The sequence below is a fragment of the Oncorhynchus kisutch genome, linkage group LG18 (assembly GCF_002021735.2).
Source record: "Oncorhynchus kisutch isolate 150728-3 linkage group LG18, Okis_V2, whole genome shotgun sequence".
NCBI classification, from domain to species: domain Eukaryota; kingdom Metazoa; phylum Chordata; class Actinopteri; order Salmoniformes; family Salmonidae; genus Oncorhynchus; species Oncorhynchus kisutch.
In genome coordinates this window covers 19,886,655-19,910,665 of record NC_034191.2, presented here as the reverse complement: position 1 = coordinate 19,910,665, position 24,011 = coordinate 19,886,655, and the positions used below count along the sequence as shown (strand labels likewise).

The following is a 24,011-nucleotide window of genomic DNA, read 5'->3' as shown; positions in this document are numbered from 1 at the left end:
ACACCCATTACCACACACAATCTGCCTCCACATATTCATCTCTGTGTGTGTGTGTGTGTGTGTGTGTGTGTGTGTGTGTGTGTGTGTGTGTGTGTGTGTGGTTGGTACTTCTATCCTTAAAGGTCCCTACAAGGATAGTTAAACAAGGAAAATTATCGCTTGTGGGGACATTGTCCACGTCCCCATGAGGACAAAGGCTATTTTAAGCTTTAGGGATACAGTAGTGTTCGAATTAGGGACAGTGTTACGGGTTATGGTTAGGGAAAATAGGATTTTGAATAGAAATCAATTTTAGGTCACCACGAGGATAGAAGAACAAATCAAGTGTGTATATTAGAGCTTGGGACGATCAACACTGACCATACCAATCACTTATCGCAGGCATTTTGCTGATGTCGTTCATTATGATAAGTGGCCTATACCAGAGAAATGTGAAGTTTGAAATGAAATAAGTTTGCTAATATGGGGGCTTGTTAATAGGATAATTGATGGTGGTACAACGATCAAACTAGTAGTAGTAGTTTAAAGGCTAATTGCTAATTGTTACCCAGGAAAAAAACTGATGCATTGGACCTTTTTTAAAGGATATTTTCTTTTCACTCTGGGCACATTGTCATATTTATCGTTATTGCATAAATTCAGACAATTTATTGCCATATTCATTTTTGTCCCAGCTTGTCTGTGTGTGTTTGTGTGAGAGAGACTTATGAACATTCGTGTTTGTTCTCTTGCATCTATCAGTCTGGGTAACGTGTATTCCATGTTGTTTTATGTGTTTGTTTCCTGGAACATTGTAATGGTTAACTCCCATTGCATTAAATATTGAAATAACAACAAGGTTATTCTATTTCCTGTGATTTGGGTTTAGGCTCAAGCTGCTGTCTGTGTGGTTCACTTGAGGTTCTAGCAGCTTACAGTATCAGTAGGGATGTTGTACCTTTCACAACAATTTAGTTCAGTGGTGCTCAAACACCCGATTAGGCTAATCAAGGTGATTACTTTTGATGACTTGCTGATTTACTTCATTAGTTGAATGAGGAAGGAGCTTGTACACCATTCAGCTCTCCAGTGACCACTGAGATGACTGTTCTAAGGGCTGCAGTTTAATAGCTTCTCTAAGATTTTCACAGGATGCCATGTCTATAAAGGAGTGTCAAAAGGAAATATATGGTTGGTTGTGTTCTAGATGTTGGTTCTACCAGTTTAAGGTGTTGGTTCCAAGTATTCTAAATGTTCTTTCTAAGAGTTCTCGATATTGATTCTAACAGTTCTAGCTGTTCTATATATTAGTTCTAAGTGTTCTAGCAGTTGGTTCTGTTCTGGATGTGGGTTCTAAGTGTATTGTTCTCTTGTCCCCAGACCCACACCATCTTTTCTCTGCTGGGGTTGGACCATGCCTACGTCACCAGCATTGGACGACTCATCGGAGTGGTGTCCCTCAAAGAGGTGAGTGACACAGATCACCTGGGGTTGTGCACATCAACATGTCACTGTCCCATCATCATCATTGATTACAACATCACAACAGCCACCATTGTCATAGACCTCTCCATCATCGTCATCTTTCTCACTGTCACAATCATCAGCATATCATGACGTTATGACTGTAACTACTGTTCACTGAAGGAGGGAAACATCAGTACAACATACTATGGGGGATTCGCTCTCTTGCAACTTTGGTTGAATGAACTAAAATCAGGCCTAAGAAGGCCAATGAAAGGCCCCGCCTTCCACAGGTGATAAGCGTGAGGCTCGGATTCATTCCTTCAATTTAATACTGCTTTTCACCGAGCCCAGGAACATGTTGTGTGGGGACAAACAGGTGCTGTACCTCGTTTCCCTCCTTCAGGGAACAGTAGTTATAGTCATAACGTTACGTTCTCTTTTCATTCAACGCCCAGGAACATGTGGTGTGGGGACAAACAGGTGCTGTACCTCGTTTCCCTCCTTCAGGGAACAGTAGTTATAGTCATAACGTTACGTTCTCTTTTCATTCAACGCCCAGGAACATGTGGTGTGGGGACAAACAGGTGCTGTACCTCGTTTCCCTCCTTCAGGGAACAGTAGTTATAGTCATAACGTTACGTTCTCTTTTCATTCAACGCCCAGGAACATGTGGTGTGGGGACAAACAGGTGCTGTACCTCGTTTCCCTCCTTCAGGGAACAGTAGTTATAGTCATAACGTTACGTTCTCTTTTCATTCAACGCCCAGGAACATGTGGTGTGGGGACAAACAGGTGCTGTACCTCGTTTCCCTCCTTCAGGGAACAGTAGTTATAGTCATAACGTTACGTTCTCTTTTCATTCAACGCCCAGGAACATGTGGTGTGGGGACAAACAGGTGCTGTACCTCGTTTCCCTCCTTCAGGGAACAGTAGTTATAGTCATAACGTTACGTTCTCTTTTCATTCAACGCCCAGGAACATGTGGTGTGGGGACAAACAGGTGCTGTACCTCGTTTCCCTCCTTCAGGGAACAGTAGTTATAGTCATAACGTTACGTTCTCTTTTCATTCAACGCCCAGGAACATGTGGTGTGGGGACAAACAGGTGCTGTACCTCGTTTCCCTCCTTCAGGGAACAGTAGTTATAGTCATAACGTTACGTTCTCTTTTCATTCAACGCCCAGGAACATGTGGTGTGGGGACAAACAGGTGCTGTACCTCGTTTCCCTCCTTCAAGGAACAGTAGTTATAGTCATAACGTTACGTTCTCTTTTCATTCAACGCCCAGGAACATGTGGTGTGGGGACAAACAGGTGCTGTACCTCGTTTCCCTCCTTCAAGGAACAGTAGTTATAGTCATAACGTTACGTTCTCTTTTCATTCAACGCCCAGGAACATGTGGTGTGGGGACAAACAGGTGCTGTACCTCGTTTCCCTCCTTCAGGGAACAGTAGTTATAGTCATAACGTTACGTTCTCTTTTCATTCAACGCCCAGGAACATGTGGTGTGGGGACAAACAGGTGCTGTACCTCGTTTCCCTCCTTCAAGGAACAGTAGTTATAGTCATAACGTTACGTTCTCTTTTCATTCAACGCCCAGGAACATGTGGTGTGGGGACAAACAGGTGCTGTACCTCGTTTCCCTCCTTCAGGGAACAGTAGTTATAGTCATAACGTTACGTTCTCTTTTCATTCAACGCCCAGGAACATGTGGTGTGGGGACAAACAGGTGCTGTACCTCGTTTCCCTCCTTCAGGGAACAGTAGTTATAGTCATAACGTTACGTTCTCTTTTCATTCAACGCCCAGGGACATTTGGTGTGGGGACAAACAGGTGCTGTACCTCGTTTCCCTCCTTCAGGGAACAGTAGTTATAGTCATAACGTTACGTTCTCTTTTCATTCAACGCCCAGGAACATGTGGTGTGGGGACAAACAGGTGCTGTACCTCGTTTCCCTCCTTCAGGGAACAGTAGTTATAGTCATAACGTTACGTTCTCTTTTCATTCAACGCCCAGGAACATGTGGTGTGGGGACAAACAGGTGCTGTACCTCGTTTCCCTCCTTCAGGGAACAGTAGTTATAGTCATAACGTTACGTTCTCTTTTCATTCAACGCCCAGGAACATGTGGTGTGGGGACAAACAGGTGCTGTACCTCGTTTCCCTCCTTCAGGGAACAGTAGTTATAGTCATAACGTTACGTTCTCTTTTCATTCAACGCCCAGGAACATGTGGTGTGGGGACAAACAGGTGCTGTACCTCGTTTCCCTCCTTCAGGGAACAGTAGTTATAGTCATAACGTTACGTTCTCTTTTCATTCAACGCCCAGGAACATGTGGTGTGGGGACAAACAGGTGCTGTACCTCGTTTCCCTCCTTCAGGGAACAGTAGTTATAGTCATAACGTTACGTTCTCTTTTCATTCAACGCCCAGGAACATGTGGTGTGGGGACAACTCCTTCAGGGAACAGTAGTTATAGTCATAACGTTACGTTCTCTTTTCATTCAACGTCAGTACAAAATACTGTGAGAAAATGGAATCCTGACCCTGACAGATTTCATTGTCCTTGTGACTTTGTGTTGTACCGAAGTTGCCTGACTGAAAGGGAACTGTCACCACCATCACACACAGTCAGCATTAATGAGCTCTGCTCTTTCCGGCCCTTCAATTGGTGACAGACAGCAAGACGAATTCCTGGTTAATGTTCCTTGCAGTCTCTCCTCTCACTGTCTCTTGTTATTTCTCTCTTGCTCTCTCTTCACAAACAAAACAGGCAGAAGCACCCAGTCTTTGTAAATTGGCTAGGAAACAGGAGATTGTTGCTAAGCACAGTGTTGTTCCACTGGCTGACATTTAGGCCTTTTGTTTGGTGTTAGACAAGCAGACAAAAACAGCAGTGAAACGAGCTTCTCCTCGCCTCGTCTCCTCGCCTTGCTTCTTCAATCAATCAATCAAATGTATTTATAAAGCAATTTTTACATCAGCAGATGTCACAAAGTGCTATACAGAAACCCAGCCTAAAACCCCAAACAGCAAGCAATGCAGATGTAGAAGCACAGTGGCTAGGAAAAACTCCCTAGAAAGACAGGAACCTAGAAAGGAGGCGGAACCAGGCTTTGAGGGGTGGCCAGTCCTCTTCTGGCTCTTCCGGGTGGTGATTATAAGAGGACATGGCCATTTAAGGCCAGATTGTTCTTCAAGATGTTCAAATGTTCATAGATGACCAGCAGGGTCAAATGCAGCAGTACTTTCTCTGTCACACAGTACTGCTGTAGCTCAACTCTCCTTATACCTCCTAATAACTAGATATACAGGGGAGGCTGTGTTTGTGTGTGTTTAGAAACAGCTGTTGGCCAGACGTCTGTCATGGTTGGGGATGGAGAGTGTGGCATGATGTCTGATCAGGGCTATTGTTAGGGGTGATAAATGTTGACTTCCATAACCATAAAATGTGGTCATTTTTACTTTATTTTACTTTATTTTTACTTTGTAATCCGAAGGTTAGAAATGCTAACAAGTACATGTCAAATCCCATAGAGAACGCTAACTAAATGCTAACAAATACTTTAGTCTCTGACCTAACGTATTTGCAGGACAGACAACCCAGCTCATAAGGTTATTCTAGTAACAAAAATATGCTATTCAGATTTTGCTGCACAGACCAAACATATATTAGACTGCAAAGAGCATCAAAGGAGAAGATTGTGGACTACAGGAAAAGGAGGGCCCCCATTCACATCGACAGGACTGTAGTGGAGCGGGTCGAGAGTTCCTTGGTGTCCACATCACCAACAACCTAACATGGTTCAAACGCATCAGGAAAGTTGTGAAGAGGGTACGGCAAAGTGTTTTTCCCCCCCAGGAGACATGGCATGGGCCCCCAGATCCTCAAAGTTCTACAGCTGCACTATCGATAGCATCCTGACCGGTTGCATCATCGCCTGGTATGGCAACTGCTCGGCATCTGACCGTAAGGTGCTACAGAGTGTAGTGAGTACATCACTGGGACCAAGCTTCCTGCCATGTAGGACCTACAGTACCAGTCAAAATGTTGGACACACCTACTCCTTCTTAGTCAAATAGCCCTTACACAGAGCTGTCCTGTTGTAAAATAAATGATAGTCCCACTAAGCACAAACCAGATGGGATGGCGTATCGCTGCAGAATGCTGTGGTAGCCTTGCTGGTTAAGTGTGCCTTGAATTCTAAATAAATCTAAAATAAATCTAAATCTAAATCACTAACAGTGTCACCAGCAAATCACCATCACACCACCTCCTTCACGGTGGGAACCACACAAATCACCATCACACCACCTCCTTCACGGTGGGAACCACACAAATCACCATCACACCACCTCCTTCACGGTGGGAACCACACAAATCACCATCACACCACCTCCTTCACGGTGGGAACCACACAAATCAAATCCAAGTTTATTTGTCATGTACACTGAATACAACAGGTGTAGACCTTACAGTGAAATGTTCTAACCAATAGTGCAAAAAAGGTATTAGGTGAACAATGGGTAAGTAAAGAAATAAATACAACAGTAAAAAGACAGGCTATATACAGTAGCAAGGCTATAAAAGTAGCAAGGCTACATACAGACACCGGTTAGTCAGGCTGATTGAGGTAGTATGTACATGAGATATGGTTAAAGTGACTATGCATATATGATGAACAGAGAGTTGCAGTGGCGTAAAAGAGGGGTTGGCGGGTGGTGGTTGGCGGGACACAATGCAGATAGACCGGTTAGCCAATGTGCAGGAGCACTCGTTGGTCGGGCCAATTGAGGTAGTATGTACATGAATGTATAGTTAAAAGTGACTATGCATATATGATAAACAGAGAGTAGCAGCAGCGTAAAAGAGGGGTTTGGGGGAGGGGGCACAATACAAATAGTCATTTGATTACCTGTTCAGGAGTCTTTTGGCTTGGGGGTAAAAACTGTTGAGAAGCCTTTTTGTCCTAGACTTGGCACTCCGGTACCGCTTGCCATGCTGTAGTAAAGAGAACAATCTATGGCTGGGTTCTGACAATTTTTAGGGCCTTCCTCTGACACCGCCTGGTGTAGAGGTCCTGGATGGCAGGCAGCTTAGCCCCAGTGATGTACTGGGCTGTACGGACTACCCTTTGTAGTGCCTTGCGGTCAGAGGCCGAGCAATTGCCGTACCAGGCTGAACGCATTGAGGAAAGAAATTCCACAAATTAACTTTTAACAAGGCACACCTGTTAATTTAAATGTGTTCCAGGTGACTACCTCATGAAGCTGGTTAAGAGAATGCCAAGAGTGTGCAAAGCTGTCATCAAGGCAAAGGGTGGCTACTTTTATTGAAACTCAAATATAAAATATATTTTGATTTGTTTAACACTTTTTTGGTTACTACATGATTCCATGTGTTATTTCATTGTTTTGATGTCTTCACTATTTTTCTACAATGTAGAAAATAGTCCAAATTAAGAAAAACTTTTGAATGAGTAGTTGTGTCCAAACGTTTGACTGGTACTGTATATACTAGGCTGTTTCAGAGGAAGGCCCAAGAAATTGTCAAAGACTCTGGTCACCCAAGTCATAGACTGTTCTCTCTGCTTCCGCAGGGCAAGACTGCTGAACAATTAATCAAATGGCCAACCAGACTATTTCCATTGACACCCCCCCCTTCTTTGTTTTTACACTGCTGCTACTCGCTGTTTATTATACATGCATAGTCACTTTACCCCTGCCCTCATGTACAAATTACTTCAACTAACCTGTATCCCCGCACATTGACTCGGTACCGGTACCCCCTGTATATAGTCTCATTATTATTATTATTATTATTCTATTGTGTTTCTTTTATATTTTCTTAACTCTATTTTCTTAACTGATTTGTTGGTTAAGGGCTTGTAGGTAAGCATTTCACAGTAAGTTCTACACCTGTTGTATTCAGCATTTCACAGTAAGTTCTACACCTGTTGTATTCAGCATTTCACAGTAAGTTCTACACCTGTTGTATTCAGCATTTCACAGTAAGTTCTACACCTGTTGTATTCAGCATTTCACAGTAAGTTCTACACCTGTTGTATTCAGCATTTCACAGTAAGTTCTACACCTGTTGTATTCAGCATTTCACAGTAAGTTCTACACCTGTTGTATTCAGCATTTCACAGTAAGTTCTACACCTGTTGTATTCGGCGCATGTGACAAATACAATTTGATTTGGGAAGCTTGATTTTGGAAGAAGCTAACCACTTAGCTAGAAAGCTAACTAGCTACTAAATTAGCAAACCAAGTGCACAACTGCAGAGCATTTAGCACATTTTAGACACTTCATAGTTATAAGATATCTAGCTGGCAAACATTTAGTTGTGAATTCCCTACTGTAACTAGATGATCTGGTGCATGTTGCACAGCAGGGAGTGACTCTTGTCGTTGTGTACTCGTAAAGTAAACAAACACCACATGACGGAACAACCGGTAAGCTTCATAATGAAAAACTGTGACAGGTGAAATGAAACACGCAATCTTTATCTCTTAACATATTGCATAAGTTGACTGCAGGTATTTGCTTAACAAGTAACTAGAAATATGCTAAAAAAATGTATTACTTCAAAGAAATAGTTTCAACTGTATTGAAAAAACATCCCGTAGCCATTTCCAAATACCCCAATATATGGCCCAAGACTACTTTATTACCATGGTAGCAGAGCCACACGCCCTATATTATCACCTGTAATATTGCCATGGTTAAACCTCACCATTCTGCTTTGGTCTACACAAAAGGGGGAGACCTAGTCAGATGTTCAACTGAATGCCTTCAACTGAAATGGGTCTTCCGCATTTAACCAAACTGTCCTCTCTGATACAAAGCCTTAATTATTGTCAATCCCAAATTGACTGGTACTCCATAACTGTGACCCGTAGTCCCTAAGTGTCAAAGTGTTCAGGCTTAGTGGTCTGTTTTGGATTGGGAAAGTCTCTTGGCCTTTGTTGATTGATTCTTCCTGTATTATCTCTGTAGCTGCGGAAGGCCATCGAGGGCTCTGTGGCAGTGAAGGGGGTGAAAGTGCGCCCCCCTCTGTCCAGTTTCCGGGACAGTGGCACCAGCGGCAGCAGCAGCAGCAATAGCGAGAACGAAGCCACAGAGCTCCACAAGCTGTGGGACCGTCACAAATCCATGTCCCTCCCCCGGGAGCACCTGGCCTCCGACTCTGACGAGAAGTCCCAGTGAGGGGGATGGGGACAGATTTTTGGGAGAGGTATATTGGATGGGGATTGGGACAGGTTAATGTAGACAGGTATATTACCGAGGAGTAGGATGAGCGTTGACCCCCCCCCCCCACTTAAAAACCACTACCGATGCTGCAACCTCATAGCTTGGATCAATATTTAATTCTGGAATATAGAGTTCACACTTCCTCTTCCTCTCCTTGCCTTCCTCTCCATCCCTCTCTCCTTTACCCCTCCTCCTGGTTGGCCTTTGGGCCCTACACTTACTCAGCTCTTATGGAGGAGGGATTGACTCACCACAGACTGGACCCTGCTCTCCACTAGGCTTGGGGGGGCCCACAACAGAATAGATCTGTGTGTTAGGGAGGGGAGAGGAGTTAAGGTGTCACTGCTTAACAAAGTTTGTCAGAACAAAATGTATAGAATGTGTTTTGACTGTAAAAGGGATTGCATTTTCTTTTTTTGCCAACTTTGGTATTGGTGAGGAAATGTTCAGTTTGTTTGCATTTTGTGGACCAGTAAACGTTTCTTTCTGACCAGTCTTCCATATGCAGACGGTTCAACAGTGACAAGAAGATAGGCTTGTGTACCGGTATGGATGTGAGTGTATGTATTGAGTGCATGGATGCATTGGTTGGTATGTATTTACATGAAGAAAGTAGCGAAACCAACCACCTGCTTTAATTCCTTTGTGATTTGAATCTTCTTATCAGACACATTTCAGTCTGATCATTTCAGCAGTGTTCTAGTTTGTTCCCATCTGTTTTAGTGACCTGGAACTGGAAATAAGTAGCCTAGTGGTTAGAGCATTGGGCCAGTAACCGAAAGGTCGCTGGTTCGAATACCCGAGGCAACAAGGTGAAAAGTCTGTATCTTTGAGCAACACTTACCCCTAATTTGCTCCAGGCGTGCCGTACTACTATGGCTGACCCGGTAAAACAACACATTTCCCTGAAACTATCTGGAGTGTATGTATGTGACAATAAAATGTCTTCTTTTTTTCACCTTGCCTCTGTAGAGAGAACCACATACTGTTCTGGTCTCACATTGGGAGATGTCTTCACCACTCTTTCTTTCAGTCCTCTCCCTCTACCCCTATTATTTTCTGTGTTACATTAGTGCTTGAGTCTGGGTGAGAGAATAGGCTACTCTATGCAAACAGATGTATGTATGTAGGTATTCTGTAGAATGGTGAAAGCATTAACATTTACCTCTCAGCATGCTTCAACACACATGCTGTGCACTCCTTTAAGAAAACACGGCCTCAAACACACAGGTTTTAATAAGAGCCAGTCCAAGAGAAGTGGGCTTTCTCTAGATGTGGCTCTTAATAAGCCTGACTGAGTATGTTGGGCTAGGGAGAGAGGAGGAGAGGAAGAAGGAGAGGGGGAAGATGGAGAGTGAATGGAAGAATGAAAGCATTTTCTGTTATCTAATCTGCTGTGTTAGGGAGTTTTCTTCAATAGAACCCAGGGTAGCTTTCTGGTTGGCCAACTTCACATCTTTACTGTTCACTGTCCAGTAACACTACGGTGATCAGAGTAAGGTCAGACCCAGACCACATAGAACCAGTTTAAATAATGCTGACCAGTAGCCAACTGACTGAAACTAGATATCTGAACTAACTGACCAATGATCAAACATCCATACTGACCAATTAGAAGCCGTCAGCATTACCGATCGGTGATCTATACATGGCTAATGATAAAGCACTTCATTCCTACTACAGTATGATTTATCAATAGTGCTACTGATGTATAGAGCTGCCTAGAGGATGTCTGGTTATATGGTTAAGAGTCTGACCTCTGTGATTTTGACTTATTCATGTATTTTCCTCACGACAGTCGTTGGCTTAATGTGCTGCATGGTTTCCTTAGTCATTTGAATGTATTTAACTATTAAGTATGTTTTGCTTGGTGATATAAGCTCCATACTGCACAAGCCCAGTGTGCAGCTTCCAATCAGATCACATCCCTTATTGAATTGTCAGTAAAAAAAAAAAAGTAAGTATGGCCACTACTCGTTTTCTCTCAGTCTCTCATTCGCTCTCTCTCTCTCTCTCTCTCTCACTGATTGATTAACAGGCAGGGGTCATTTTGAGACTTCTTTCTTCCTCCCTCCTTTGTAATGTTTGCACTGAAAGGCCTGATGCCTCTGAAAAGGACTGAGCAGAGTCACTTCCTGTGTCAAACACTATTTCCACCTGCAATTGTTGTTATTTGGATTTACTGTTTTCACCCAGCAATATCATAATTTCTGCTCACATACGCAAGCTCAGAGTATCTAACTGTGGTTATACACATTCAGACTCCTTACTCATTGCCACATTGAATAAAGGACACACACACACATATACACACACACACACACACTAACATTTTCACAGACTGACATGCCCATCCTCACATGCAGAGAGACACACTCACACACCTTGAGTGACAGCATGGCTTTGCATGAAAGAGTGCATGTTGAAGGCTGTGTTTTCATATTGTTAGAACTTTGACCAACAGAATATATGAGAAATATACTGTTGTTTATACAGGTTTGGATAGGTTACTTTCGAAGTGTAACCCTGGGTGTAAATCATTTTAATGGACAATGTCAATATGCTGATGGCTATTTTGTTGAATGTTTTTATTCTCACTTATTTTGCATCTTTTGTCATTGCATTAGTTTTGATCTAGGTTTGATTGGCATTCATTCATACAATGATCTTTAATCATGGCTTATTTTGGAAAAGGAGATGGGCTTTTTGGGGAATGTGTGGATTTAAGACTTTGCTATACGTTTACAGATTTAACATAGTTAACATCATTGCTGTAATACGTGATTGTTAATTTAAAATCTAACTGATCTATATTGCTATCTATGGAGTTGCTCTTCCTGCAACTCCTTTTTAGTTTTTGTTGCGTATTGCTCTTCCCTGTCTGATTTGTTATAAAAAGGTCCAATGTTCAATGTTTTTCCAGCCTTGCAGCATGTACCCAATGTTTATGTATGTCATTTGTATAATGCAAGTAACACTATAACGCTAGCAGAATGAGACCCACTACCTGAAGTAACAGGAACATTTAACCAACGTTTATAGAATGTTTAAAGGACCCATGGGTGTTCTCGGTGGTCTGTATGACATCGTCATTTCACAAGTGCCTACATCATCCTGGCCCCTGCATGGTAACAGGGGTAGGATAGGATTTCTCTGCAAATGAATGTGATAAGTTTTTAAGGGATAGAAATGACTACCCATGTCCCTGCATATATATATATACACGATGTGTCAGTACAGTGTGCAACCATGACAACTCTCTGTTGTCAGTCCCCAAGCTTGCCAAAGGGACCAGAGAAAATGCACGTTTGATTTGCTTTGGTGTTTGTATTTTTCAGATGGGTTTTTCATTATTTTGCGCTTCTCTGAAGTCATTCTATCCTTATTTCCTTTTCTGTTCTCTATGGCATCATTTACTACAAGATAGATATTTTAGGGCAGGCGCATATTTATTAATGGGTATTAATCAAAATAGAAGACTCTGATTTGTTAGTTTTTTAATTATTTCGATTTGAATGATTAGGTAATCAACTTGTGCAATAATGATTGTTCATCTCACTTTCTAACCAGATTTTAATATATGACTTGACATGAATGCAAGAACCTTATTTTTGTAATGAAATTGAAAAATGTTAAACAATATGTATGTTATGACACACACTGTCTGTTTGGTCCCAGGCCATTTCTGGATTCTGCTGCTTGTACTGTCTCTGTCTGACTCTGGACTGTATGATGTGTTATAGGCCCACTATGGAAACTCACTGGGGTCAAACCAGCCAGAGTTTAACAAGTCCAGTGCTATTTTTCACAATTTGTTTTTATATCAGGGATGAATAAAGACATTTTTAACAAATGGGAGTCTGGAATCTTCTTTTACCTCAACCCTCTTTTTCTCTCATCCCCCCTCTCCTCCCAGAAGCTGTAGAACAGAAACTGTTTTTATTCTCTTTCTGTTTTTCTATCGCTCTCTCATTCTTTCCCTCTGGAGTGTGTTTGTTGTTTAAAAATCTGTTTTTCTGAGTGAAATGCCATCTGTGCTGAAATGGGCAGATAAATGCTTAATTATAGCTAAATGGGTTAATTTGTTACGGTGTGAAAAGTATACCTCTCTCCCTGTGGAGCCTAGCGTCTGTGTTCCAGACAGCTGTGCTGTAGAGTAGGGTGTGTTTTAAACTGCCCCGTCCCTGCTGTTCCAGATGAAATAACAGTCCCGTCTCTGATGCCTTTTGTTCTGGATTATGTCACCGTGTAATCTGTAATCCCTGTAATCTGACCAACACTCAACACTGCAATCTGAGATGAGACCTAACACTGCCCAATCCTGTTAGAGATTTAAATTATTCATGTCTGTCTGTCTGTGTGTGTGTGTGTGTGAGAGAAACAGAGTATGTGTATGGAAATGGTACAAAACAAAATGGTTTTTTTGACCTATCTTCTGTAGTTTATTGGCATACAAGCCATTTGTATTGTGGTGGTGCTAGTTCTTGACGGTGGTGGTGCTAGTCCTTGGAACAGTTTTACACATGCTCAACACAACCACTTTCAGTTTCATCTCCTGTCCCAGGCGATGTGGACTTCATATTGATTAATAATAAATGAAGGTGTCACAGTAAAAGTCTGTCTCCCCAGATTGGCAGAGAGTGAGGAGGATATACAAGGGGGGACTATTTTAACTGTGACTCATAGTCAGACAGGCAGATTGATGTAATTGCTGCAACAAAAAAAGTGCAGAGGGCTCTATGAAGAAAGTTTCCCTGAGCAAACTAAACTCCGTCTGACTTACGACTGATACTGTGTGAGCGAGAGGCTATGAGAATGGTGAGAGGAGATGACAAGCATGACATTTATTTTTGCTTCTCTTAAAACTTGTCAGACCAATTATCATCCAAGATACTACTGTCTCTGGTTCTGGACAAGTATTCATTGTCAGGAAATATGCAAGAAATAGCTAGTCACTTATTCATGAACAGAGCTCTATCTCAGGTCTACCCAGTGTGTTCAGTATGGAGTTTTTTTTTGGGGGGGGGGGGGGTCTATCTGTAACCTGGCCTGAACGTTTCTTTGACCAGGATGTGCAGTGTATGTTATAAACCAAACCCCATGTTACTTACTTTAATATGGTGCAATGTTAATGATACCTTTTGGGGTTTTTTAATGCATTTTCTTCAATCAACATTAACCCATAAACAAAAATAAAAAATAAACTGAAACCAAATCATTTTTTTAACGATAGTGTTTGACTACATCACATCTCTTCTATGTATAAAACTGGAGGGTGAAAATAGAAACCAATCTGAAGTCAGAGGTGTGCCTCAGAGCGGTATGCAGGGGGTGTAGGAGGCTCCATAACCCCCATAGTGGGGATCCTCATGACACTGACCACCAGCATGCCCTCAGGGGTCAGTGTGCCACTGACCGACAGGGGGTCCATGTCCTCCGGTAGCAGGGTCTTATGGGTAAAAGTATCACTGACACTCCCATCCTCCAACACCTGAGGGAGAGAAGGTATGGTGAGAGAATGAGGGAGGAAGAAGGAAGAGAAATAGAAGAGGGCCAGCAGAGGAGTAAAGGAGAGATGGAGAAGAGAGGTAATATAATGAGGGAAGGTCAAGGAAGGGGGAGGTGAGAAGAGGGGGAATAGAGAGTATAAATCAAGGGAAGAAGGGATGGTGAGATGAAGGTGAGAAACTGTGAGGTCAGTACATACAGATCTATCTTTTGATCATTGTTGTATTACCAGGAAATGCAAATTGTGTATTCAAGGTTTAAAAAGACTTCTAGAGTTTGTAACTTCCACTTAAAAATGTCAGACTTGATTTGCCCTAACAAAAAAATGTATCGACTCCTAGGAAAATGTCCATTAATTATAATCTGAAGCTGAAGTCTTTTTTTCCTGATGTGAGAATCAGGGTCATATTAAGATGGTGGGGAGCTGAGATCAGGCAGAGAATCACAACAAACGGTTGACCAAAGAGCAGTATTTGTCTAAGCAGGGCCTTGGGGCTGCATGGTGAATGGATGAGAGGACTGGAGGTTGGCTTTATTAAGTGGTTCTCTGGCCTGTTAAAGAGGAGCTGTGACATGGTTGCCTTACAGCATCAGCAGCAGTTTCCTCTCTCTCCACTTTGCCATTTACTACTGATTACAAACTTCTTACACATGGCTGAGGCTGGGAGAGCAGGAGGCCTAGTGAGATTATACAGAACAATTAATGGTCAGCTATAGCCGTAAAATACAGATGTTGTATCTCAATTTGATCATCCCGTTGTTGCAGGAATGTTCCTGGACAACATGTAACACAAACTCGTGTTACATGTCAAACTCACAAATTCAAGGTTTAAGAAGGCTTCTAAAGTTTGCAATTTCCACTTTAAAATGTCAGCCTTGATTTGCCCTAACAAAAATGTGTCAACCCTTCCAAATAATGTAAATTAATTATAATATTCAAAACAAATCACATTTACTGCCTGATTACTTTTCTGCTGTAGCAAACTGGCTCAAATTAAGGTATGGCATCTGTATATAGCTCTCCAATAGCCTCACCCTTCATTGGGATTCACACTTCTCCCTCATCATCCCCCAGTACACAATAACCAAGCACATCATTAAACAGGACACACAATGCACACACACACACACACACACACACACACACACACACACACACACACACACACACACACACACACACCATTGCACTTCATTTGTGCACTGCATTTGTACCTACAGTGTGCACACAGACACATCCTCTTTCACTAATGGGTACCCACACATACACACTATAACCTTCAGACACTCACCTTTTCAGCGTGGATGACTATGTTGTGGTTGTAGGCCATCAACACTATGTCATGAGGTTCAAACTGACTGACATCAGCTGACATGTAGTAACTTTCCCCCAACGATCTGACCATGCCCATACTGGCAGGACGACCTGTCACAGTGCCACTTGTTGGGCCTGGAGGGAAGTGCAGACAAAACAGTTAGTGGAGGAGACTTGAATATGCTGATTTATTCTATTCTTATTTTATTGTTCTCATTACCATCACCAACTTGGTGAAGAATAAACCATAGCAAGACAAAATATATAAAGGAATTAAGGGAAAATATGACTGATTTCAAGTTTATTATCCAGTTCTTGGGGGAGGATATATTTCAGTTTTATGTGGAGACAACTGGAGAATACAGGCCATTCGAGCTCATGAGTGAGCAATGATTCTGTTTGGAACATAAAGCTAATTTAATTCCCAGAAAGAACCTGAGTGGTACACTACGAAGCAAGCTAGATCTAATCAGGCTTTTATAAAGCTAGCCAGCTTCAGTTAGCTTCGCATTCTAGGTCAGAAGGACCGGCTCCAGTCATAAGCGACAGAAGCGGTTGCTTAGGGCCCCCAGCCACTAGGGGGCCCCGAATAAAATAAAATAAAATAAAAATTAAAATTGGGGTCTCAATTTACTGTTGAGAGTTAGAATAGTAGAATACGCAAGCTGTAAGTTAAACATGTGGTTGTGCATCAGCAGTTTTTCTCTTGTTTAGTCAGTCACTGACAGTCACTCAATTAACCATGTCAGGTAACAATTTTTCGATTGGTAAATTAGTCTAGCCAGTTATCTAAACTTGTAATCATGGCCGAATACCGACCGGGCACTCGGCACATGTAGCCAGGGGCCTGGCCTCCAGTGGGCCCCCATTGATTTTGATGATCACCCTCACTCAGATATTATTAACGTGGCATAAATCATGGCAAAATGGGTAGAATTGCAGGAAATTAGCTTTAAACTGCAAAAATGTTCCCTCTACCCCTTGGCAAAATGGGTAGAACTACAGAAAACTTGTTTAAAACACACAAAAAACAACTACAAAATATGTAACCAGTCCTCTTCCTCAAATGAAGACACAGACACTTCATTCAGGATAAATGGAGTTAGCCCTGAGTTATGCTGCGTTCAAAACAACTGGGAACTTGGAAATCTCTGACTTCTGACTTCAGTGCGTTCAAGACAAATGAGAACTCAGAAAAAAAAACTCCTACTGGGGAAAAAAATATTTTTAACTGTCTCAGCCAACTCGGAATTCCAAGTCCGAGTTGGAATTCTAGAGCTCCGCCCTGGAGCAGGTTAGTTCTGAAGGATTCATTGCCATAGAAATGTACCTGAACAAAAGGTGAGCCACTTTCATATGACTGGGTTAACTCCGAGTTGACTAAAGTTACCTCGCTGAGACCTGGTATGTAGTATACACCTCAGCACAAAATAGAGCCAAACTCAAGCCCCATTTATCCCCGGTGCTAACCTGCGTCCTTTGTACCGGTTGTGCGAACATGCTGATTGTGCCCATATTTTCAGACAGGTGTAGATGATCAAAAGACACATTATGATCTGATCTTACTGCCCAACTGCGGAGGTAGTCAGGCACGTATTGTGTCTGGATATCTCACAAGTGTAAACGGATCTGGACAATGAAACCATTTAAACCCTAATTATTCAGACTAAAATCATTGACAGGTGGCACCATTAATCTATGACGTCAACATGTATTAAAATAAATAAATATTATTTTGAAAGAATATCTGTCAAATAGTTATCATTCAGGGAGGTACCAAAGACAATATACTTCGACCAGGGCGTGACAGGTACCAAAGACAATATACTTCGACCAGGGCGTGACAGGTACCAAAGACAATATACTTCGACCAGGGCGTGACAGGTACCAAAGACAATATACTTCGACCAGGGCGTGACAGGTACCAAAGACAATATACTTCGACCAGGGCGTGACAGGTACCAAAGACAATATACTTCGACCAGGGCGTGACAGGTACCAAAGACAATATACTTCGACCAGGGCGTGACAGGTACCAAAGACAATATACTTCGACCAGGGCGTGACAGGTACCAAAGACAATATACTTCGACCAGGGCGTGACAGGTACCAAAGACAATATACTTCGACCAGGGCGTGACAGGTACCAAAGACAATATACTTCGACCAGGGCGTGACAGGTACCAAAGACAATATACTTCGACCAGGGCGTGACAGGTACCAAAGACAATATACTTCGACCAGGGCGTGACAGGTACCAAAGACAATATACTTCGACCAGGGCGTGACAGGTACCAAAGACAATATACTTCGACCAGGGCGTGACAGGTACCAAAGACTCATAAATGCTGTCAACTTTTTTTTTCTTTAAATGTTTTACTTTTTACTAATTCACTTTATTATTTACAACATATGTTCAATGTAATACAGAGAAAAATGTAAAAGTTTGATATATTTCACAATATAATTTGTAATAATAATTTTGATTTGGTTTATTAGACATCCAGTAGCTACACACAGTCCATAAACAGTCTTTAAAGCCATCGTTATAATTTTGTATGTGTTTGGCTCTGAGGAAGCTCCTTAGTTTTAATTTCCCTCTTTGGCATTTTAGCACCTAAATAGAGTTTCACTGCCTCGACACTGTCCAACACTCAGGCAGGCCTCTTATAGCCTATTAAAGCATTTTAGCTAAGACACTGGAGACTGGTTGGAGCCCAATGGCAGACATCTCCCACTGCTCTGATTCATTATCTTCTTTGAGATGCTGCTTTTCTACCAGAATACATGTAACTTCCACAGTCTCTAGCAGCTTCTTGGTCATTCCACAAATACAGTGCCTTTTGATATTTCAAGTACAAATTGTGCACCAATACTGTGTTTTAAAAGTATGTTATATTAAATTAAATGGCCTGTAATATAAACCAAATGGAACATTTTATAAATCAGATATTTTATATTAACAAATATTTGCTAAAGTGCATGTAATGACATGTTATAGAAACTCTTTGTTTTGAGATTTCACTTGGTTTTTAGAAACTTACCCCACAAACAATAGACTTCCTCAGACTCGTTCTGCAATAGGGGGCCTGTGTGTGAGCATGCCCATGTTGAAGTCAGAAGTTTACATACACTTAGGTTGAAGTCATGAACACTAATTTTTCAACACTCCACAAATTTCTTGTCAACAAACTATACTTTTGACAAGTCGGTTAGGACATCTACTTTGTGCATGACCCAAGTAAATTTTCCAACAATTGTTTACAGACAGATTATTTAACTTATAATTCACAATTCCAGAAAATGATGTCATGGCTTTAGAAGCTTCTGATAGGCTAATTGACATAATTTGAGTCAATTGGTGGTCTACCTGTGGAAGTCTTTCAGGGCCTACCTTCAAACTCAGTGCCTCTTTGCTTGACATCATGGGGAAATCAAAAGAAATCAGCCAAGAAAAAAATGTAGACGACCACAAGTCTGGTTCATCCTTGGGAGCAATTTCCAAACGCCTGAAGGTACCACGTTCATCTGTACAAACAATAGTACGCAAGTATAAACACCGTGGGACCACGCAGCCATCATACCGCTCAGGAAGGAGATGCGTTCTGTCTCCTAGAGATGATCGTACTCTGGTGCGAAAAGTGCAAATCAATCCCAGAACAACAGCAAAGGACCTTGTGAAGATGCTGGAGGAAACCGGTACAAAAGTATCTATATACACAGTAAAACGAGTCCTATATCAACATAACCTGAAAGGCTGCTCAGCAAGGAAGAAGCCACTGCTCCAAAACTGCCATAAAAAAGCCAGACTACGGTTTGCAACTGCACATGTAGAAATGTCCTCTGGTCTGATGAAACAAAAATAGAACTGTTTGGCCATAATAACCATCATTATGTTTGGAGGAAAAGGGGGAGGCTTGCAAGCCAAAGAACACCATCCTAACCGTAAAGCATGGGGGTGGCAGCATCATGTTGTGGGGGTGCTTTGCTGCAGGAGGGACTGGTGCACTTCACAAAATAGATGACATCATGAGGAAGGACATGTGGATATATTGAAGCAACATCTCAAGACATCAGTCAGGAAGTTAAAGCTTGGTCGCAAATGGGTCTTCCAAATGGACAATGACCCCAAGCATACTTCCAAAGTTGTGGCAAAATGGCTTAAGGACAACAAAGTCAAGGTATTGGAGTGGCCATCACAAAGCCCTGACCTCAATCCTATAGAAAATGTATGGGCGGAACTGAAAAAGTGTGTGTGAGCAAGGAGGCCAACAAACCTGACTCAGTTACACCAGCTCTGTCAGAAGGAATAGGCCAAAACTCACCCAATTTATTGTGGGAAGCTTGTGGAAGGAAACCCGAAACGTTTGACCCAAGTTTTAAAAAATTCAAGGCAATGCTACCAAATACTAATTGAGTGTATGTAAACTTCTGACCCACTGGGAATGTGATGAAAGAAATAAAAGCTGAAATAAATAATTCTCTCTACTATTATTCTGACATTTCACATTCTTAAAATAAAGTGGTGTTCGATCTTAACTGACCTATGACAGCGAATTTTACAAGGATTAAATGTCAGGAGTTTTGAAAACTTTTGTGGTAGAAAAGACTCTTTCGCCATTTTGTGGTAGAAAACTGAGCGTGTTCAAAATAACTAGTCAACCCATATTTGGATGGGCTAAAAATTATTTAACAAGTTAACATTTTTTGTTAAACTATTCAATTGCTCCTCCCTGTTGTCCCTCAAGGGCACGTCGACAGATTTTTTTACCTCGTCAGCTTGGAGATTTGAACCAGCAACCTATTGGTTATTGGCCCAGCGCTCTTATCTGCTCTTAACCACTAGGCTACCTTTCATCCAAGGTGCAGGAGCCTGGCCCTGGATAGCTTCTGCTCAATTTAACTGCTGTTTACTGTTTTTAATTTTGTCTTTATTTAACTAGGCAAGTCAGTTAAGAACCAATTCTTATTTACAATGATGGCCTAGGAACAAGGGGTTAATTGCCTTGTTCAGGGGCAGAATAACAGATTTTTACCTTGTCAGCTCGGTGATTCAATCTAACAACCTTTTGGTTACTGGCCCAACACTCTAACCACTAGCCTACCTGCCGCCCCCTACCTACCATTGATGTTATTCACCCCAACAACCCCCCACTCACCTGGGTGCCCGTAAGAGTCTTTGCAGTGTCGGCTGAAGGGGGCCAGACACAGGGGGGCCACATCCCCCTCCTCTCCAAACAGGCTTTGGGGTCCCACCCCTGCTGCCTCCAGGAAAGGCTCAAACAGGGGGTCCGCCGCCCCACCACCAGACTCCTCTGACCGGTAGGTGCTGGAAGTGCTGTAGCAGGCTGACGAGCGGAACGAGGAAGAGGAGGAACGGCTGGATGAAGAGCTGGTCAGAGCCATGGTGAGAATTGGTGTCTAAAACACACACACACACACTGAAACTACAACTAACTCAGTGAGATTATTTTACTACTAAATTGTTGTCAACACACCAAGATAAAGCTGGTGGCTCTGTTGTTCTTTAGAATCAGCCCAGATACTCTTCAGAAGTCAGTAACCCCTTTTTCCACTGCACACACACACTGACACTGACACGGAGCTCTCTGCTGTCTCTCTGGGTGTAATTTAACAAAGTCCCAAAGCATTCTGGGAAAGTGGCATGCTATGGCCCCAACGTGTAGTCCTCTTTTCTCCTTACAAGGTGGTGTGTCCAGCGATGGTAGCCAGGAATAACGGTAAAAGAGATAAGATGTGTGTTCCTCACACATGCAAGTTTATACACACACACACACACACAAACTCTAAAGTCACATAGAGATTACTGAGCCAAGGGGTGCACTCAGAGATGTTTTCGGTATGTGGTCAGAGATAACAGAATGAGAACAACAGGTTGAGAAGGTTGTGGGAACGTTGTGCTAACGTTGCTTTTTAAACCATCATTTAACTGTCGCTCTGTACGTCCTGCTGCAGGATTCCATTAGGATTTATGTATGCATTTTATAACAGAACATTATGTCTGTACTTTATGCCAGAAGTTTATGCCAGTACTTTATGCCAGTACTTTATGCCAGAAGTTTATGCCAGTACTTTATGCCAGCATGTTATGCCAGTACTTTATGCCAGTACTTTATGCCAGAAGTTTATGCCAGTACTTTATGCCAGCATGTTATGCCAGTACTTTATGCCAGTACTTTATGCCAGAAGTTTATGCCAGTACTTTATGCCAGCATGTTATACCAGTGCTTTATCAAATCAAATCAAATTTTATTTGTCACATACACATGGTTAGCAGATGTTAATGCGAGTGTAGCGAAATGCTTGTGCTTCTAGTTCCGACAATGCAGTAATAACCAACAAGTAATCTAACTAACAATTCCAAAACTACTGTCTTATACACAGTGTAAGGGGATAAAGAATATGTACATAAGGATATATGAATGAGTGATGGTACAGAGCAGCATAGGCAAGATACAGTAGATGGTATCGAGTACAGTATATACATATGAGATGAGTATGTAAACAAAGTGGCATAGTTAAAGTGGCTAGTGATACATGTATTACATAAGGATGCAGTCAATGATATAGAGTACAGTATATACTATGCATATGAGATGAATAATGTAGGGTAAGTAGCACTATATAAGGTAGCATTGTTTAATGCTTTATGCCAGAAGTTTATGCCAGTACTTTATGCCAGCACTTTATGCCAGCACTTTATGCCAGTACTTTATGCCAGCACTTTATGCCAGTACTTTATGCCAGTACTTTATGCCAGCACTTTATGCCAGCATGTTATGCCAGTACTTTATGCCAGTACTTTACGCCAGCATGTTATGACAGTACTTTATGCCAGCACTTTATGCCAGTACTTTATGCCAGCACTTTATGCCAGCACTTTATGCCAGCACTTTATGCCAGCACTTTATGCCAGCACTTTATGCCAGCACTTTATGCCAGCACTTTATGCCAGTACTTTATGCCAGCACTTTATGCCAGCATGTTATGACAGTACTTTATGACAGTACTTTACGCCAGCATGTTATGACAGTACTTTATGCCAGCACTTTATGCCAGTACTTTATGCCAGCACTTTATGCCAGTACTTTATGCCAGTACTTTATGCCAGTACTTTATGCCAGCACTTTATGCCAGCACTTTATGCCAGCATGTTATGCCAGTACTTTATGCCAGCACTTTATGCCAGTACTTTATGCCAGCACTTTATGCCAGTACTTTATGCCAGCACTTTATGCCAGTACTTTATGCCAGCACTTTATGCCAGCATGTTATGCCAGTACTTTATGCCAGCACTTTATGCCAGTACTTTATGCCAGCACTTTATGCCAGTACTTTATGCCAGCATGTTATGCCAGTACTTTATGCCAGTACTTTACTTTATGCCAGCATGTTATGCCAGCACTTTATGCCAGTACTTTACGCCAGCATGTTATGCCAGCACTTTATGCCAGTACTTTACGCCAGCATGTTATGCCAGTACTTTATGCCAGAAGTTTATGCCAGTTCTTTATGCCAGCATGTTATGCCAGTATGTTATGCCAGGACTTTACGCAAGTATGTTATGCCAGTACTTTATGCAAGTACTTTATGTCAGCACTTTACGCCAGTACGGCATGCCAGTACGTTATGCTAGTACATTATGCAAGTACGTTATGCCAGTACTTTATGCCAGCATGTTATGACAGTACTTTATGCCAGCATGTTATGCCAGTACTTTATGCCAGCATGTTATGCCAGTACTTGATACCAGTATGTTATGCCAGTACTTTATTTAAGTATTTTATGCCAGCATGTTATGCCAGTACTTTATGCCAGCATGTTATGCCAGTACTTAATACCAGTATGTTATGCCAGTACTTTATTTAAGTACTTTATGCCAGCATGTTATGCCAGTACTTTATGCCAGCATGTTATGCCAGTACTTAATACCAGTATGTTATGCCAGTACTTAATACCAGTATGTTATGCCAGTACTTTATTTAAGTATTTTATGCCAGCACGTTATGCCAGTATAAAGCTGTTGACTTGTTTGTTTATTAACTGTTACATTAGTATCTGCTCCCTTTCCAGCTGGGACTACATTTGGAGAAATGTTCTGTGAATCAAGTCGATTATTCTGATAATAATAATGGATTTAAATGCTACTCCGTGGGATGTTCAAAGTTTCTGATTTGAGTTTTGAGTTTTGAGTTTGAGTTATTTTTTTATAACCCAACTCTGATCTGTACTTCTCCACAACATTGTCCCTGACCTGTTTGGAGAGCTCCTTGGTCTTCGTGGTGCCACTTGCGTGGTGGTAGCCCTTGCTTAGTGGTGTTGCAGACTCTGGGGCCTTTCAGAACAGCTGTATATATACTGAGATTATGTGACACTTAGATTGCACACAGGTGTAATTTATTTAACTAATTATGTGACTTCTGAAGGTAATTGGTTGCACCATATCTTATTTAGGAGCTTCATAG

General features: G+C 41.9%; 2 protein-coding genes across 3 annotated transcripts in view; one reads left to right on the top strand and one right to left on the bottom strand.

Annotated features, from left to right (window-relative positions):
• LOC109880507 (chloride channel protein 2) overlaps nt 1-12,555 on the top strand; it is a 197,224-nt gene extending 184,669 nt beyond the window's left edge. For both annotated transcript variants that reach the window (XM_031795512.1, XM_031795513.1), the window contains 2 exons: nt 1,360-1,446; nt 8,448-12,555. In XM_031795512.1, coding sequence (XP_031651372.1) covers nt 1,360-1,446; nt 8,448-8,657 — 297 coding nt within the window. In that variant the 3' untranslated portion in view covers nt 8,658-12,555. The remainder of the gene's footprint in view (nt 1-1,359; nt 1,447-8,447) is intronic.
• A 976-nt stretch (nt 12,556-13,531) lies between these two features.
• On the bottom strand, nt 13,532-21,156 carry LOC109880508 (heat shock protein beta-7). Its single transcript, XM_020472714.2, has 3 exons — nt 20,685-21,156; nt 15,503-15,660; nt 13,532-14,193 (listed from the first exon to the last, which is right to left on the bottom strand). The coding sequence occupies exons 1-3, from the start codon at nt 20,929-20,931 to the stop codon at nt 14,002-14,004; spliced, it is 597 nt and encodes a 198-aa protein (XP_020328303.1). The 5' UTR covers nt 20,932-21,156; the 3' UTR covers nt 13,532-14,001.
• Nucleotides 21,157-24,011: the final 2,855 nt, after the last annotated feature.

Coding starts and splice junctions, on each gene's coding strand:
- LOC109880508 (XM_020472714.2), bottom strand. CDS start 20,931: ATGGCTCTGACCAGCTCTTCATCCAGCCGTTCCTCCTCTTCCTCGTTC. Junction 15,661..20,684: donor AGACTCTTACGGGCACCCAG/GTGAGTGGGGGG, acceptor ACTTCCCTCCAG/GCCCAACAAGTGGCACTGTG. Junction 14,194..15,502: donor TAGTCATCCACGCTGAAAAG/GTGAGTGTCTGA, acceptor TCTCTCCCTCAG/GTGTTGGAGGATGGGAGTGT.